At 38.1% G+C, this 18977-nt stretch overlaps 3 protein-coding genes across 10 annotated transcripts in view; 1 reads left to right on the forward strand and 2 right to left on the reverse strand.

The window, feature by feature from the left end:
• Positions 1 to 18977, forward strand: part of LOC117492364 (septin-9-like) — a 128464-nt gene that overhangs the window by 57000 nt on the left and 52487 nt on the right. The window lies entirely within an intron of this gene.
• The window catches only part of LOC117492366, a 50185-nt gene that overhangs the window by 17324 nt on the left and 13884 nt on the right, over positions 1 to 18977 (reverse strand). The window contains exons 1-2 of one of the 5 annotated variants that reach the window (XM_034142598.1): positions 17639 to 17737; positions 15117 to 16540 (exon numbers count right to left, since the gene is read on the reverse strand). The exons of 2 other annotated variants lie outside the window; for them this stretch is intronic. In XM_034142598.1, the coding sequence (XP_033998489.1) occupies positions 15368 to 16501 (1134 nt within the window). In that variant the 5' untranslated portion in view covers positions 16502 to 16540; positions 17639 to 17737 and the 3' untranslated portion in view covers positions 15117 to 15367. Of the gene's footprint in view, positions 1 to 1311; positions 1373 to 15116; positions 16541 to 17638; positions 17738 to 18977 lie in introns of those variants that run through there. 2 more of the 5 variants (XM_034142599.1, XM_034142601.1) reach the window with 2 other exon arrangements.
• LOC117492368 overlaps positions 1 to 18977 on the reverse strand; it is a 43562-nt gene that overhangs the window by 11424 nt on the left and 13161 nt on the right. The window contains exons 3-4 of the mRNA XM_034142609.1: positions 11637 to 11734; positions 7192 to 7646 (exon numbers count right to left, since the gene is read on the reverse strand). Of these exons, the coding sequence (XP_033998500.1) occupies positions 7192 to 7646; positions 11637 to 11734 (553 nt within the window). The remainder of the gene's footprint in view (positions 1 to 7191; positions 7647 to 11636; positions 11735 to 18977) is intronic.

The raw sequence follows: 18977 nt of genomic DNA on the forward strand, positions 1-18977 counted from the left end.
ATGGCCATTTCTACTGATCATAATTCCATTGTTGAGTTATACTAAAATAGATTTATATTGTGCAATTTTCCAAAATCACATTGGTTTCTCATACAGCATCTCTGTATAGTATGTGTATTCACTCTCTGTCCTAAACGGCTTGTTGGAGCTCCTGCCCCCCCCCCTCGCCCCCTCCCTATGAGCCCAGTGGCCGACAGCGAGACACAGCGAAACCCAGCCCGAACACACACCCACACCCGCAGCCTGGCTGGGAGTATGTGTGTGTGCTCACACACCGACTCACAGCCTTGCCGCGTCCCGCCGTCTCGGGGAGGAGAAATCGGTGGAGCTGCAGCTGAGAAAAGATTGAGTGTGTGTGTATAATGGCTACGCGGACGTGACGTGACGTGACGTGACGTGACGTAATGGCTCCACTGATTGGTCCATTTGGACCAATGGGTCCATTTGGGTATGGGCACGTCACTGTACCCAGGACGAAAAAGAGAAATCTCCAACGAGGCATTCTGGGGCAGCATAGACAGGTCTTTTCTGTGTTAGAGTTTTACTCGCTACAGGGTGTACTTTGAGGGTTTGTGACTCTGCACACCGTTTACATGCATAAAAACCTTCATAACACACAAGGGGACGGGTAATAACCGGAAAAGCATGAAATGGGACCTTTACTACACCTCCTGTAAAGTAGGGCTGTGCGATTATGGCAAAAATCATAATCACGATTATTTGGGTCAATAATTGATATCACGATTATTAAATACGATTATTCATTGACTTTGAAAACATCCATTTATTGAACTTTAAAACAAATACAAATAATAATTTGAACAGTATCTTTTTAACTGTTGATTACCCTGAACGTATAATTCAACTGAAAAACCAATACAAAAATAAATTAAATAAATGATACATTTAAATAAATAATATCAAAATAATAAATACCAATAAACAAGATCAACAAATATTTTGGAGCGCACTTCCCCAAGCTACTAAACATATGTAAATATGATAAATACAAATAAATTAGACTAAAATAACCAAGCAAAGCAAAATAATCGTTTTTTTCGATTATGTTGTTTTCGTAATTGTGGCAGGCCAAAATCGTAATTGCGATTAAAATACGATTAATTGCACAGCCCTACTGTAAAGTATCTCATAAAGTTAAAGTTCATTTGTGTCAGCGTGTCCTTGTTGAGCTGCGGTGGAGAGATAGTAACACAAAGTGAAGAGAACACTCAAAAGCAAACGTGGATTCAAAGGCTTCACCAATCCAAAGTACATAATAAAAACTACTGATTAGAAAATAAGAGAGCTCACCTGCGTTAGTCTGCTGCTGTCAAGTATCAGATCTCTGAGTGTAGATGAAAGTCTTTCTAGGTGAAGTTTTCTCTGTAAATGAAACCTGCAAAACAAATATTGCTGGTGGTTCCAGGAAGTAGACTTTGATCACACAGCCATTTGGATGAAACGTCCTTCTGTTTTCAAGATAAGGGGAAGGTTCCTCCCTTTCATGCTGTAATTGGGGTTTAACAGTTATGTGCCGTACAGTAGGATTATTTATTTAGACAGTTTTTAGAGCACCGACACTGTAAGATTCTTTTTCTCGATCATGTTAATGAGCGGGTTTATGGTGCAAACTATCCTGTGGCAGTGAGTGTGTCCTTTTAGATTTGTAATAGTGCCAGACTTTGAGCTTTTTATTTTTATTTTCACATGTTTTTTTTAATTATTATTGTTTATATATGGATTGACATTATACAGGTGTGTCCCTAGACCTCCTCTGCCCCTGAACATACAGTCGATACAGACGAGAACAAAACAGACAACTTCAGATAGAACAGATACACAGACTGTTGTTTCTCTAAAAGTTCACTGTTCAAAGTTTGCTCTCAACTTCTAACTTTCTTCTTAAATACATGACATGAGTGTCAATATCTGTGTTGCAACTCTTGATCACTAAATGTGAGGAATCTATAGCTGAAAGTGTCGTCAAATACCACTGTGGGAATTGGCTGCTTTTGTTGACATGCCCGGGAAAAGTCTTTATTTGACTCTCTGGGAGATAAAGACAGAAACATTCTGGCAATAGCAGCTCTTGTTATATATGCTTTCAAAGAGAACAAACCAGATGATTCAGAATGCAGCTTCAAATGTATCTCACTTGTGCTCATGCAGTTTCCTTAAAGTTAAAATAAAAAGCTGACATCAGTCTGACTGATAAAATACACTTTAATTAACAAACACACACAATTTCCAACATAACAGAAAGTAAAAAAAGCACTAAATGGAATGCGTTCATGTCAGTGACGGCTGTCCTCAACGGACCTTAGAGCCGTTAACAGTTTCATTTTTTAATAAGTGACATTATATTCTCTTCATCTGTATCAGACATTGTAAAGATCATCAGTTAAAGGTGGGGTATGTAATTTTGGAGAAACCTGCTCGAGTGCGCTAGAATTTGAAAATACACAGCCGGAAAAAGCTGCCACACCGGGCCGGCTAAAATGATTGGTCGTGCTTTTTACAGCACTACGGCTTCCACAGATGACATTTTTTTATGGATTTCTTGTCAAAGCACTTAAGATATTCATTGCTATCGGGATGTTAAGAGCATTCCATGGAATATAACAAAAAGTGTATCTCGAGCCGGTTTCTCAAACTTACCTACCCCACCTTTAATCATTGCTATTGGATTATTAATGCTGATCCCTAGCGCTTTATGACCGTGCCAAAGCAGTGCGATATAATATGAAATAAAAGCAAATGTGTTCAGTTCAAATGATAAAGAAAAACCCTGCTGTTATTTACAAACTATATCTATGAATACATTGAGCTATTAAGTTATTAAGACTCTCAGCCTTTCATAATGCACAGTTTGAGATTTGAAGATTAAAGCATGTTATACCAAAACACCATTCACCAAAAAGATTAAATAGTACACAGTAAATCAAAAGTATGGAGACGAAACAAGACATACATCAGAACAACCCTTGCAGGATGTTCAGGTGTTAAACAATATCTTTACACTCCCTGTTTTAATGTTATCTTTGTTTCTAAATGCACTCAAAATGCAGAAATAAACGAATTAAATACAAAAATAATGCAGAGCCCCAATCAATTGGTCTGTTTTCTGGTTTGTAGTTTTTTAAACAGTGTTTGTGTGGTGGAAATCATCAGTGTTGCTTTCAGAGCAGTCTCTTAGATACACAAGTGGGTTTTGGTTTTCTTCCCAGGAGCCCTCAAGATACATTTTTGTATCTCTTACTTTTTTATAACAAAAAAGATAATTATAACCAATACAATTACAAATATGCAGACAAAACAACAACCACAACAGATTATACAGGATGTATAGGTGTTGCAACAGTCTGATTCTGTGTTTACCGGTCGCCTGCTGGCTACACGGTCCTCATAATCGCCCATATTCAGTGCAACGTAACCCTGGTTTTGGACATTTCTAGGAACATTGTGCTCTCTCTCATTTCTTGGAGTAATTCTGTTTTGTTTAGTGTGGTCGCTTTCAGCTCTGATGTTGTCTTCTGGTTCGTTGTCGATTTTTGGTCGGTTGTTTTGTTGCTTAGAGGACTGCTTTTCCTGGAGCACAATATACAGCAGCAGTCCAAGGCAAGCAAGTTCACCCCATGCATTTTCAATGTCAAAATCATCAGCGCTGCTTCTGAAGCGGTTTCTGAGATACGACAGTGGCTGTTGGTCTTCTCCCACAGAAAACTCTCTGATCTCTCTCAGGAGGTTCGTGCTGATCCTGTAGGTATGAGCTGGATCATAAAGTGTCCCCTGATGTGGAATATGCTGTGTGATATACACTTGGTCTATCGTCTGGTAAGCTCGTCCATGTATGTTTTGCTCCCTGACCCGAAATATGATCCTGTCCATGTTTCTTCCCATATCCTCAATCATGGGATCGAAAACATAAGGAGGAAGTTGGGTTGACGTGTCCTCATTGAGATTTCCAATCGTGTAGTACCTGTGTTGATTTCCCCAAGGCAGAGGGTCCAGCACCCCCTCATAGTTGCTCTTATTGTTATTATGTTATGTTATTATGTTGCATTGTTGGAGAAGCCTGTGACATAAGATTTTCAACTGCATAATTACTCTGTAGCTATGTCAGATTGACAATAAAGAACCTTGAACCTTGAATAGTTGCCATAATGATGGGAACCATAATCTTCCCTGTTTGGGTCAAAGGTCAGCTGTATAATATCGTTGTTGTCGATGTCGATCTCGTTGGCAAACCAGTGGAGCAGCAGGAGACTGTGCTTGGGCACAGATTGGCCGAAGTTGATTTTCTTCAAACCAATGATTGATTTGAGCGTCTTCTGTACAGCTGACACAGAGGTCAGGGCGAGGAGCAGAGCTACACAGCACCAAGTGACTCCTCCCAACATCTTCATCATCCTGGGTCCACTTGACCCTCAATTAGGATGTCCAAAGCCCTTTTAAAAAAGGTAGAAATATAGAGTAGAGAATTGTTATAAAAACAGATTCATTTAATGTGTTTTTACTTAATGATACAAAAATGTATTGAGGGTATTACAATGTTTTAAGAATTAAAAGATATTGTAGTCACAAAATGACTTCTTCTTGGTGAAAAGCAAAAAGTGTGATTTCCTTGCTCTGAAGGAGTGCCACTCTTCAACCCCGTCGACATTACATAGGCCCGTAATAATTGGACTACAACATTGTTTTTATATCATCTTTTTTTCTATAGTAGACGGCACACATAATAAATCTGAACATTTGAAATAATTTCATTGGAAATGTTAAAGGTAGGGCATGTAATTTTGGAGAAACCGGCTCGAGATCGCTAGAATTTGAAAATACACAGCCGGAAAAAATCTGCCACTTCCTTACAGAGCCCCTCCTCCAACACACACGAACGCGCACATGACCAATGAGGGCACGAGATAAGTTTGTGCACAGATGGAAGGCTGACAGGCAGGTAGGCCATCCAGTTATTTTAGCCGGGCCGGCTAAAATGACTGGTCGTGCTTTTTATAGTATTACGGCTTCCACAGATGATATTTTTTAATGGATTTTTTGTCAAAGGACTTAAGATATTCATTGCTATCGGGATGTTAAGAGCATTCCATGGAATATAACAAAAAGTGTATCTCGAGCCGGTTTCTCAAACTTACCTACCCCACCTTTAAACATTTGTATTTACTTGCCAAATCATGGGATCAGTTGTATATCTTCTGAGCCCTATATACTGTATAGGTTACTTTTCATTATTCATTCAAAAATACTTATAAAAACATAATTAACCTAAAGTGGGAGACATTTTGACGAGCACCACCATATAATCCTCAATTTAAAAAAAAGTATAATACATTGTTTGAAAATAATATTTTGGTAGTAAATAAAAACATTGTAAATAATCTCCTCACGGCATAAACAACGTACATTTGCAGTTTTAATCTGAGTTTTAGTCACCTTGTAAACCCTATTGTTCACTGCGCCATTTAACAGCCAATCTGTACTTTCTCAAAGCATACATGCCATTGTAACAAGCTATGCATCAAATGGTTATTATGGTTCGATCGGTCAAGTAAACATTCAAACTGTTTATTCTTGTTGTTATCCCTTCTGCTCATACTGACCAATAGGCATTACGAGGGCATCCATAGTCTTCTTATTGAGCAAAACATTTATGTTTAAGTTCTCTGAGTTTATTTTGAGGCTTCAGCAGCCTGAGTTCATCAAATCAAGAGAGTACCAAGTTACACTCTATCTAGTAGACTGTTTTAATACACAGCGTTTCCTTGTTGAGCTGCGGTGGAGGGATAGTAACACGAAGAGGAGAGAAAACTCAAATACAAAGCTGGAATCAAAGTCTTCTTCCAAACATGTGAAATAGTGCCAAAGTAAATAATAAAAACAAACTAGTGATCAGAAAATAGGAGAGCTCACCTCTGTTAGTCTGCTGCTGTCGAGTCCCAGATCTGTGTGTGTGTGTGTGTGTGTGCATAGACTAAACTCTCCCGAGGTTTCAGTTTCCCCGTAAATAAAACTGGCAAAACAAGTGTTGCTGGTGGTAACAAGAAGTTTGATCATACAGGTGTTTGAAAAAACCTTCTGATTTCAAGATATGAAAAGTAGTCTTCAGAAATGCAAAAGGCAAAGGATAAAATATGTATACCAGTGTTTTGTTGCTTGTGATGCTAAAGATAACAAATCTGATCTTCCAGAATATAATGTTAAAGGTTTCTTTATTATTTTGCACATCTAAATTGTGCTCAGTTCCCTAAAACCTCAAATGAAAAGCTGACACCAGTCTTACTGACACATTACAATTTAATAAACACACACAATTTATGACATTACTGGAAGTATAAAAAAAGTTAAATGCATCCATGTCAGTGACGGCTGTCCTTTGCAGACCGTACAGTCATTCACCGATCTGTTTGGTTTATCAATCAGTGCTGCTTGAATTCTCTTCATCTGTCTCACACACAGGAGGAATCCTCAGTGAATCATAGCTATTACATTATACATGCTGGAGCAAAACTGAAGCCTGCAGCTTCATGACTGCACCAAAGCAGTGCATTATTACAAAAACAGCAAAAGCCAATGTGCACAGTTCAAATAGAAGAAGAAGAAGCCCTACTGTTATTCAGAACCTGTCATTTTTTATAAATAACTTTTAAGCTCAAAAGATCGAGGATTTAAAGTTTTTTGCCTTTAAGCCTTTATCTCAAATATAAACTAACACCACTCACAAAAAAGGTTATATAATACAAATTAAAATGTAAAACAAAGCATAAAACAGAAGAACCCCTGGACATTGTGTGTTTCCTTCTTCCCATCAACTTTTAAATCCTGCTGACTTTGTGAGAAACATTGGGCTTAAACACATTATATGGTAATTTCTCTAATTTCAAATTATCTCCTTGCTGCAGAAATTGCCAAAATAAAAAGACCAACTAAAAGAACAACAACGATCATGAAGCACTTCACAAAAGCCGCACACCAACTAGTTTGTCTGTTATCTGGCGTGTAGGCGCTTTGTTGTCTGAATTGCGGTGTGTAGTTGGATTGTGGGGTAAAGGGGTGCCTTTCCCCGAGCACAATATACAGCAGCAGTCCAAGGCAAGCAAGGTGAGCCCATGTGTTTCTGATTTGTACATCATCAGCGCTGCTTCCAAAGCGGTTTATGAGATCCGACAGTGGCTGTTGGTTTGGTCCCACAGAAAACTCTCTGATCTCTCTCAGGAGGTTAGTGGTGATCCTGTAGGTATGAGCTGGATCATATTCCCTCTGATGTTGAAAACGCTGTGGAAAATGCTGTGTGATATACACTTGGTCTATCCTCCGGAAAGTTTGCCATCCTGTGTTTTGCTCCCTGACACGAACTATGATCCTGTCCCTGTTTTCTCCGTCATACTCCCTTTGGGGATGCGCTACATAAGGAGGAAGTGGATCGGACGTTTCCTGATGGAGATTTCCAATAGTGTAGTACCTGTAATGACTTCCCCGAGGCAGTGTGTCCAGCAGCCCCTCACCGTTGCCATAATGATGTGAGCCATAAGCTCCACTGTTTGGGTCAAAGGTCAGACTTATGACATTGTTATCGTCAATGGTAACTGTGTTGGCAAACCAGTGGAGCAGCAGAAGACTGTGCTTGGGCACAGATTGGCCGAAGTTGATTTTCTTCAAATCATTGATTGAATTCAGCTCTCTCTGTACAGCTGACACAGAGGTCAGGGCAAGGAGCAGAGCAACACAGCACCAAGTGACTCTTCCTGATATCTTCATCATCCTGTATGGACAAGAAATGCAATTTAGATGACCAAAGGCTTTTATGAAGTAGAAATAAGAGAAAGTTCTATAAGCTACAAAAGGTGTGATATCCTATTGACAGATTGTCTTTGTAAGTTTGATACTTGCACTGCCTTAGTCATATGTATACCTATTGTAAGAATTAAACCTCAGAAAGTGAACAGTAGTGGCTACAGGGTGGACATATTGCTAATTTATCATTTGTAAAGGAACGTTTTTAATTACCTCTTTTTAAATATTAGAAGCCACACAGTAAATCTGAAAAATATGTTGCAATAATTGAATTGGGCCTTTTTTCATCCAATTTATTTCTACTTTCTGAAAGCACGCATATGTTACTAGAAACAGGTCAACTTATTATTATCATGATTTGATCAGTCAGGTGAACATTGAAAGATGTTTTTCTTGTTTAATACACCTCCTATAAAGTTACAGTTCATTTATGTCAGCGTGTCCTTGTTGAGCTGCGGTGGAGAGATAGTAACACAAAGAGAAGAGAACACTCAAAAACAAACGTGGATTCAAAAGCTTTTCGGACGTGTAATTAGCTAAAGCTTTGTTGTTTATTGATATCAGACAATGATACTACAGATTATTCAATTATTAATTAAATGTTTTGTTATTGCATTCATTTGTATAGTACTGTATCATGTCTGTATCACCTTTTGTTTCATTTGTATTTTCTTTGGTTTTACACGCTCGAAAAAAATATAATAAACTAAACTAAAAACTAAAGCTTCACCAATCCAAAGTTAAAGTACATAATAAAAACTACTGATTAGAAAATAAGAGAGCTCACCTGCGTTAGTCTGCTGCTGTCAAGTATCAGATCTCCGAGTGTAGATGAAACTCTTTCTAGGTGAAGTTTTCTCTGTAAATGAAACCTGCACAACAAATATTGCTGGTGGTTCCAGGAAGTAGACTTTGATCACACAGCCGTTTGGATGAAACGTCCTTCTGTTTTCAAGACAAGAGGAGTTCTCCCTTTCATGCTGTAATTGGGGTTTAACAGTTATGTGCCGTACAGTAGGATTATTTATTTAGACAGTTTTTAGAGCACCGACACTCTAAGATTCTGTTTCTCAATCATGTTGGAATTTAATGAGCGGGTTTATGGTGCAAACTATCCTGTGGCAGTGAGTGTGTCCTTTTAGATTTGTAATAGTGCCAGACTTTGAGCTTTTTATTTTTATTTTCACATGTTTTTTTAATTATTATTGTTTATATATGGATTGGCATTATACAGGTGTGTCCCTAGACCTCCTCTGCCCCTGAACATACAGTCGATACAGACGAGAGCAAAACAGACAACTTCTGATAGAACAGATACACAGACTGTTGTTTCTCTAAAAGTTCACTGTTCAAAGTTTGCTCTCAACTTCTAACTTTCTTCTTAAATACATGAGTGTCAATATCTGTGTTGCAACTCTTGATCACTAAATGTGAGGAATCTATAGCTGAAAGTGTCCTCAAATACGGGTAAATTGTCATCTTAATGGGAAATCTTGCTCAAACATGTCTTGAATATTGCCTTTTGGTTGACAAAGTAGAGTGTTTGAAAATGTATGATGAGTGAAGAGCATGAAACTAAATGTCAGCTGGTTTCAAAACAATATTTTCCCATCATTAAGGGTGATCTTTTCATCCTTTTCTAAAAAATATATTGATTAACTTTTAAGCTTTTTAAAGGCCTTTTTAGTCAAGATATTTAAAATAATTACAACATTGCAAAATAAAGGCAGTGAGAAACTACAATTATCATTTTCCTAAAAACTCAAACGGCCTCATGTCAGTAGCAATGAGCTGTGTGTGTGCCTCCCATGTCATTGTATACTGTAGTAGTTATTGTGGAGATTTTCATTTAAAAAATAATAATTCTGTTAAGTCACTGTTTTTTGCCGAATGAGGAAACATAATATTGATTGAGCGTGTCGCCCATTGACAAAAGCCCTTTCATTTGAAAGATAAGGAATTGGCTGCGTTTGTTGACATGCCCGGGAAAAGTCTTTATTTGACTCTCTGGGAGATAAAGACAGAAACATAGTGGCAATAGCAGCTCTTGTTATATATGCTCTCAAAGAGAACAAACCAGATGATTCAGAATGCAACTTCAAATGTATCTCACTTGTGCTCATGCAGTTTCCTTAAAGTTGAAATAAAAAAATCTGACTGATAAAATACACTTTAATTAACACACACACACACACACACACACACACACACACACACACACACACACACACACACACACACACACACACACACACACACACACACACACACACACCACACACACACACACCACACACACACACACACACACACACACTTTCCAACATGGCAGAAAGTAAAAAAAGCACTAAATGGAATGCGTTCATGTCAGTGACGGCTGTCCTTAACGAACCTTAGAGCCATTCACAGTTTCATTTTTTAATAAGTGACATTGTATTCTTTTCATCTGTATCAGACATTGTAAAAATCATCAGTTAATCATTGCTATTGGATTATTAATGCTGAACCCTAGAGCTTTATGACCGTGCCAAAGCAGTGCGTTATAATATGCAATAAAAGCCAATGTGTTCAGTTTGAATTTATAAAGAAAAAACCCTGCCGTTACAAACTGTATTTATGAATAAATGGAGCTATGCAGTTCTAAATGTCCTGAAGACTCTCAGCCTTTCATAACGCACAGTTTGAGATTTGAAGATTAAAGAATTTAACTTTTCATTCAAAGCATGTTACTGCATACCAAGTCTATGTCGATCTAAACTAACACCATTCACCAAAAAGATGAAATAGTACACAAAGGAAATCAAAAGTATGGAGACGAAACAAGACATACATCAGAACAACCCTTGCAGGATGTTCAGGTGTTAAACAATATCTTTACACTCCCTGTTTTAATGTTATCTTTGTTTCTAAATGCACTCAAAATGCAGAAAAAAACAAAAATAAATACAAAAAAATGCAGAGCCCCAATCAATTTGTCTGTTTTCTGTTTGGTAGTTCTTTTTTTTTGTATCTCTTAATTTTTCATAACAAAAAACCAAATAATTATAACCAATACAATTACAAATACAACTATGCAGACCAAAATACAAAAACAACACATACAGGATTCAAAGGTGTTGCAACAGTCTGATTCTGTGTTTACCTCATCGCCCATATTCAGTGCAACATCCCTCGGCTTTCGGACATTTCTAGGAACATTGTGCTCTCTCTCATTTCTAGCATTTCCTCTGTTTTTAGGGCGGTTGTTTTGTTGCTTAGAGGAGTGCTTTTCCTTTATCACAATATACAGCAGCAGTCCAAGGCAAGCAAGTTCACCCCATGTGTTTTCAATGTCAAAATCATCAGCGCTGCTTCTGAAGCGGTTTCTGAGATACGACAGTGGCTGTTGGTCTTCTCCCACAGAAAACTCTCTGATCTCTCTCAGGAGGTTCGTGCTGATCCTGTAGGTATGAGCTGGATCATAAAGTGTCCCCTGATGTGGAATATGCTGTGTGATATACACTTGGTCTATCGTCTGGTAAGATCGTCCATGTATGTTTTGCTCCCTGACTCGAACTATGATCCGTCCATGTTACTTCCCATATCCTCAATTCTGGGATCGAAAACATAAGGAGGAAGTTGGGTTGACGTTTCCTCATTGAGATTTCCAATCGTGTAGTACCTGTGTTGATTTCCCCAAGGCAGAGGGTCCAGCACCCCCTCATAGTTGCCATAATGGTGTGAGCCATAATCTTCCCTGTTTGGGTCAAAGGTCAGCTGTATTATATTGTTGTCGATGTAGATCTCGTTGGCAAACCAGTGGAGCAGCAGGAGACTGTGCTTGGGCACAGATTGGCCGAAGTTGATTTTCTTCAAACCATTGATTGATTTGAGCGTCTTCTGTACAGCTGACACAGAGGTCAGGGCGAGGAGCAGAGCTACACAGCACCAAGTGACTCCTCCTGATATCTTCATCATCCTGTATGGACAAGAAATGCAATTTAGATAACCAAAGGCTTTTATGGAGTAGAAATAAGAGAAAGTTCTATAAGCTACAACAAGTGTGATATCCTATTGATAGATTGTCTTTGTAAGTTTGATACTTGCACTGCCTTAGTCATATTTATCCCTAATTGTAAGAATTCATCCTCGGAAAGTGAACAGTAGTGGCTACAGGGTGGACATATTGCTAATTTATCATTTGAAAAGGAATGTTTTTAATTACCTCTTTTTAAATATTAGAAGCCACACAGTAAATCTGAAAGATATGTTGCAATAATTGAATTGGGCCTTTTTTCATCCAATTTATTTCTACTTTCTGAAAGCACGCATATGTTACTAGAAACGCATCAACTTATTATTATCATGATTTGATCAGTCAGGTGAACATTGAAAGATGTTTTTCTTGTTTAAAGGTCCCATGTCATGGCCATTTCTACTGATCATAATTCCATTGTTGAGGTATACTAAAATAGATGAAAAAGAGAAATCTCCAACGAGGCGTTCTGGGGCAGCATAGACAGGTCTTTTCTGTGTTAGAGTTTTACTCGCTACAGGGTGTACTTTGAGGGTTTGTGACTTTGCATACCGTTTACATGCAAAACAACCTTCATAACACACAAGGGGACGGGTAATAACCAGAAAAGTATGACATGGGACCTTTACTACACCTGCTGTAAAGTATCTCATAAAGTTACAGTTCATTTATGTCAGCGTGTCCTTGTTGAGCTGCGGTGGAGAGATAGTAACACAAAGAGAAGAGAACACTCAAAAACAAATGTGGATTCAAAAGCTTCACCAATCCAAAGTAAATAATAAAAACTACTGATTAGAAAATAAGAGAGCTCACCTGCGTTAGTCTGCTGCTGTCAAGTATCAGATCTCTGACTGTAGATGAAACTCTTTCTAGGTGAAGTTTTCTCTGTAAATGAAACCTGCACAACAAATATTGCTGGTGGTTCCAGGAAGTAGACTTTGATCACACAGCCATTTGGATGAAACGTCCTTCTGTCTTCAAGATAAGAGGAAGAGTCCTCCCTTTCATGCTGTAATTGGGGTTTAACAGTTATGTGCCGTACAGTAGGATTATTTATTTAGACCGTTTTTAGAGCACCGACACTGTAAGATTCTGATTCTCGATCATGTTAATGAGCGGGTTTATGGTGCAAATTATCCTGTGGCAGTGAGTGTGTCCTTTTAGATTTGTAATAGTGCCAGACTTTGAGCTTTTTATTTTTATTTTCACATGTTTTTTTTATTATTGTTTATATATGAATTGGCATTATACAGGTGTGTCCCTAGACCTCCTCTGCCCCTGAACATACAGACGAGAACAAAACAGACAACTTCAGATAGAACAGATACAGACTGTTGTTTCTATAAAAGTTCACTGTTCAAAGTTTGCTCTCAACTTCTAACTTTCTTCTTAAATACATGAGTGTCAATATCTGTGTTGCAACTCTTGATCACTAAATGTGAGGAATCTATAGCTGAAAGTGTCCTCAAATACGGGTATATTGTCATCTTAATGGGAAATCTTGCTCAAACATGTCTTGAATATTGCCTTTTGGTTGACAAAGTAGAGTGTTTGAAAATGTATGATGAGTGAAGAGCATGAAACTAAATAATGTCAGCTGGTTTCAAAACAATATTTTCCCATCATTAAGGGTGATCTTTTCATCCTTTTCTAAAAAATATATTGATTAACTTTTAAGCTTTTTAAAGGCCTTTTTAGTCAAGATATTTAAAATAATTACAACATTGCAAAATAAAGGCAGTGAGAAACTACAATTATCATTTTCCTAAAAACTCAAACAGCCTCATGTCAGTAGCAATGAGCTGTGTGTGTGCCTCCCATGTCATTGTATACTGTAGTAGTTATTGTGGAGATTTTCATTTAAAAAATAATAATTCTGTTAAGTCACTGTTTTTTGCCGAATGAGGAAACATAATATTGATTGAGCGTGTCGCCCATTGACAAAAGCCCTTTCATTTGAAAGATAAGGAATTGGCTGCTTTTGTTGACATGCCCGGGAAAAGTCTTTATTTGACTCTCTGGGAGATAAAGACAGAAACATACTGGCAATAGCAGCTCTTGTTATATATGCTCTCAAAGAGAACAAACCAGATCATTCAGAATGCAACTTCAAATGTATCTCACTTGTGCTCATGCAGTTTCCTTAAAGTTGAAATAAAAAGCTGACATCAGTCTGACTAATAAAATACACTTTAATAAACAAACACATACAATTTCCAACATAGCAGAAAGTAAAAAAAGCACTAAATGGAATACGTTCATGTCAGTGACGGCTGTCCTTAACAGAACTTAGAGCCATTCACAGTTTCATTTTTTAATAAGTGACATTTTATTATTTTCATCTGTATCGGACATTGTAAAGATCATCAGTTAAAGGTGGGGTATGTCATTTTGGAGAAACCAGCTCGAGATCGCTAGAATTTGAAAATACACAGCCGGAACAAATCTGCCACTTCCTTATAGAGCCCCTCCTCCAACACACACGAACGCGCACATGACCAATGAGGGCACGAGATAAGTTTGTGCACAGATGGAAGGCTGACAGGCAGGTAGGCCATCCAGTTATTTTACCCGGGCCGGCTAAAATGATTGGTCGTACTTTTTACAGTACTACAGCTTCCACAGATGACATTTTTTTTATGGATTTTTTGTCTTAAGATATTCATTGCTATCGGGATGTTAAGAGCATTCCATGGAATATAACAAAAAGTGTTTCTCGAGCCGGTTTCTCAAACTTACCTACCCCACCTTTAACACACACACACACACACACACACACTTTCCAACATAGCAGAAAGTAAAAAAGCACTAAATGGAATGCGTTCATGTCAGTGACAGCTGTCCTTAACGGACCTTAGAGCCATTCACAGTTTCATTTTTTAATAAGTGACATTGTATTCTATTCATCTGTATCAGACATTGTAAAAATAATCATTGCTATTGAATTATTAATGCTGAACCCTAGAGCTTTATGACCGTGCCAAAGCAGTGCGTTATAATATGCAATAAAAGCCAATGTGTTCAGTTCAAATTATAAAGAAAAAACCCTGCTGTTACAAACTGTATTTATGAATAAATGGAGCTATGAAGTTCTAAATGTCCTGAAGACTCTCAGCCTTTCATAACGCACAGTTTGAGATTTGAAGATTAAAGAATTTAACTTTTCATCAAAAGCATGTTATACCAAAACAACATTCACCAAAAAGATTAAATAGTACACAGTAAATCAAAAGTATGGAGACGAAACAAGACATACATCAGAACAACCCTTGCAGGATGTTCAGGTGTTAAACAATATCTTTACACTCCCTGTTTTAATGTTATCTTTGTTTCTAAATGCACTCAAAATGCAGAAATAAACAAATTAAATACAAAAAAAATGCAGAGCCCCAATCAATTTGTCTGTTTTCTGGTTTGTAGTTCTTTTTTTTAAAACAGTGTTTGTGAGGTGGAAATCATCAGTGTTGCTTTCAGAGCAGTTTCTTAGATACACAAGTGGGTTTTGGTTTTCTTCCCAGGAGCCCTCAAGATACATTTTTCTATCTCTTAATTTTTCATAACAAAAAACCAAATAATTATAACCAATACAATTACAAATATGCAGGCAATACAAAACAAAAAAAAATGTATACAGGATTTCAAGGTGTTGCAACAGTCTGATTCTGTGTTTACCGGTTGGCTGCTGGCTACACGGTCCTCATAATCGCCCATATTCACTGCAAGATAACCCTGGTTTTGGACATTTCTAGGAACATTGTGCTTTCTCTCATTTCTAAGAACATTGTGCTCTCTCTCATTTCTAGGAACATTGTGCTTTCTCTCATTTCTAAGAACATTGTGCTCTCTCTCATTTCTAAGAACATTGTGCTCTCTCTCATTTCTAGGATTTATTCTGTTTTGTTTAGTATGGTCGCTTTCAGCTCTGATGTTGTCTTCTGGTTTGTTGTAGATTTTTGGTCGTGTGTTTTGTTGCTTAGAGGACTGCTTTTCCTGGATCACAATATACAGCAGCAGTCCAAGGCAAGCAAGGTGACCCCATGCGTTTCTGATTTGTTCATCATCAGCGCTGCTTCCAAAGCGGTTTCTGAGATGCGACAGTTGGTTTTGTCCCACAGCAAACTCTCTGATCTGTCTCAGGAGGTTAGGGGTGATGCTGTATGTATGATCTGGATCATAAGGTGTCCCCTGATTTTCAGAAGTGTCATAATGCTGTGTGATATACACTTCGTCTATCGTCTGGTAAGCTCGCCTTTGGTTTTGCTCCCTGACTCGAACTATGATCCTGTCCCTGTTATGTCCTTCATAATCTGTTCCGGGATGTGCTACATACGCTGGAAGTGGATTGGACGTTTCCTGATGGAGATTTCCAATCGTGAGGTACTGGTATTGATTTCCCCGAGGTAGTGGGTTCAGCAGATCCTCAAAGTTGCCATAATGATGGGAACCATAATCTCCACTGTTTGGGTCAAAGGTCAGCTGTATAATATCGTTGTTGTCGATGTCGATCTCGTTGGCAAACCAGTGGAGCAGCAGAAGACTGTGCTTGGGCACAGATTTGCCGAAGTTGATTTTCTTCAAACCATTGATTGATTTGAGCGTCTTCTGTACAGCTGACACAGAGGTCAGGGCGAGGAGCAGAGCTACACAGCACCAAGTGACTCTTCCTGATATCTTCATCATCCTGGGTCCACTTGACTCTCAATTAAGATGTCCAAAGTCCTTTTATGAGTTAGAAATATAGAGTTCAGAAAGTTTATAAAAACAGATTCATTTAATGTGTTTTTACTTAATGATACAAAAATGTATTGAGGGTATTACAATGTTTTAAGAATTAAAAGATATTCTAGTCACAAAATGACCTCTTGGTGAAAAGCAAAAAGTGTGATTTCCTTTCGACAGATTGTCTTTGTAAGTTTAATACTTGTTCTGAAGGAGTGTCACATTTCAACCCCGTCGGCATTAAATAGGCCCGTAGTAATTGGTATACAACATTGTTTTTATATCATCCTTTTTTTTCTATAGTAGATGGCACACACAATACATTTGAAATAATTTCATTGGAAAAAACATTTGTATTTACTTGCCAAATCTGGGAATCAATTTTCTGAGCCCTATATAGAGTACAAGTTACTTTTCATTAAAAAATTATTATAAAAAAAATAATTAACCTAAAGTGGGAGACATTTTGACGAGCACCACCATATAATCCTCAATTAAAATAAAAACGTATAATACATTGTTTGAAAATAATATTTTGGTAGTAAATAAAAACATTGTAAATAATCTCCTCATAACGGCATAAACAACGTACATTTGCAGTTTTAATCTGAGTTTTAGTCACCTTGAAACCCTATTGTTCACTGCGCCATTTAACATCCAATCTGTACTTTCTCAAAGCATACATGCCATTGTAACAAGATATGCATCAAATAGTTATTATGGTTCGATCGGTCAAGTAAACATTCAAACTGTTTATTCTTGTTGTTATCCCTTCTGCTCATACTGACCAATAGGCCTTACGAGGGCATCCACAGTCTTCTTATTGAGCAAAACATTTATGTTTAAGTTGTCTGAGTTTATTTTGAGGCTTCAGCAGCCTGAGTTCATCAAATCAAGCAAGTACCAAGTTACACTCTATCTAGTAGACTGTTTTAATACACAGCGTTTCCTTGTTGAGCTGCGGTGGAGGGATAGTAACACGAAGAGGAGAGAAAACTCAAATACAAAGCTGGAATCAAAAGCTTCTTCCAATCATGTGAAATAGTGCCAAAGTAAATAATAAAAACAAACTAGTGATCAGAAAAAAGGAGAGCTCACCTCTGTTAGTCTGCTGCTGTCGAGTGTTAGATCTGTGTCTGTGTGTGTGTGTGTGTGTGTGTGTGTGTATATAGAGGAAACTCTTGCTTGGTTTCAATTTCCCGTAAATAAAACTGGAAGAACAATTCCTGCTGGTGGTCGTCACAGGAAGTTTGATCACATGGCTGTTTAACCCTGTAAAGCCCAAATATAGAAAAACATTAGAATGTATTTGTTTGACCTGTCAGATGTTGTTGTCGAGATCCTCTGGAGCAGAAATGAAAGCGTTTTGGTATGTTTTTAGGGAAATGTTGTAATATTGCAACGTTGGCCTTAGGTGGGAGCAGAATTTCTGTATTTCTACTCGCATTGTCTGAATAAATATATTGAACAACTAAGGGTTGATTTGCAGGATTGATTGCTTACTCAGCCCTATATCAGTATATAGCATGAATAATAATCTCACATCAGTCCTATTTTTTTTGAATAGTCATTTATTAAATATGAATACAATGGTAGTCCCAAAAACAGTTCCTATCGTCGGAAAAGCAGACACGGACGTCACACTTGGTGCATTGTGTGTTTGTGTACCCTTTACCGCAGTGTCTGCAGCGTCCTCTCTTTGTCTTCACTGGAAAATGTGCCATTAGGTCCTTGCGTACATCCAGTCGAGGTTGTGATCTCTTGGATGGGGTCCCGTGACTCCCATCACCTGAGGATGGTCTCTTCTGAGCATTCAACGGGCTCCTTGATGTCACCATCAGTGCTGGGCTCCCGTTGCCTGAAGATGGTCGTCCTCAAAAGGAGCAAAACTGCGCCAAAGCAGTGCATTATTAAATTCATTTTGTTGGGGAAATACTTTCCTCGGCCCATAACTTTGACCCAGTTTATCAGTTTGTACAATGAGCACCTGCGACCTTGGGTGCTGTGCTCTGTGTTTTGTCTCCCTGTTCCTGCCTGTTGGCGTCAGCTGATAGAGGTGTTATGGTTTTATCTTGTTATGCACAATGTTGATTATTCTCTCAGAACCAACTAAATACAGGGGTCTGGGGTAGAGATCTTCAGAATTGGTTTGGCATGTTCTGTGTCAACTCGTGGCACACGACGTGTCTTGTGAATTCTCCGGCCGAAGCTCCAAATAAACCATCACACTGTTAAGTCACTGTTTTTTGCCAAATGAGGAAACATAATGTTGATTGAGCGTGTCGCCCCTTGACAAAAGCCCTTTAATTTGAAAGATAAGGAATTGGCTGCTTTTGTTGACATGCCTGGGAAAAGTCTTTATTTGACTCTCTGGGAGATAAAGACAGAAACATACTGGCAATAGCAGCTTTTGTTATATATGCTTTCAAAGAGAACA

This window comes from Trematomus bernacchii, unplaced genomic scaffold, assembly GCF_902827165.1.
Source record: "Trematomus bernacchii unplaced genomic scaffold, fTreBer1.1, whole genome shotgun sequence".
Classification (NCBI taxonomy): Eukaryota; Metazoa; Chordata; class Actinopteri; order Perciformes; family Nototheniidae; genus Trematomus; species Trematomus bernacchii.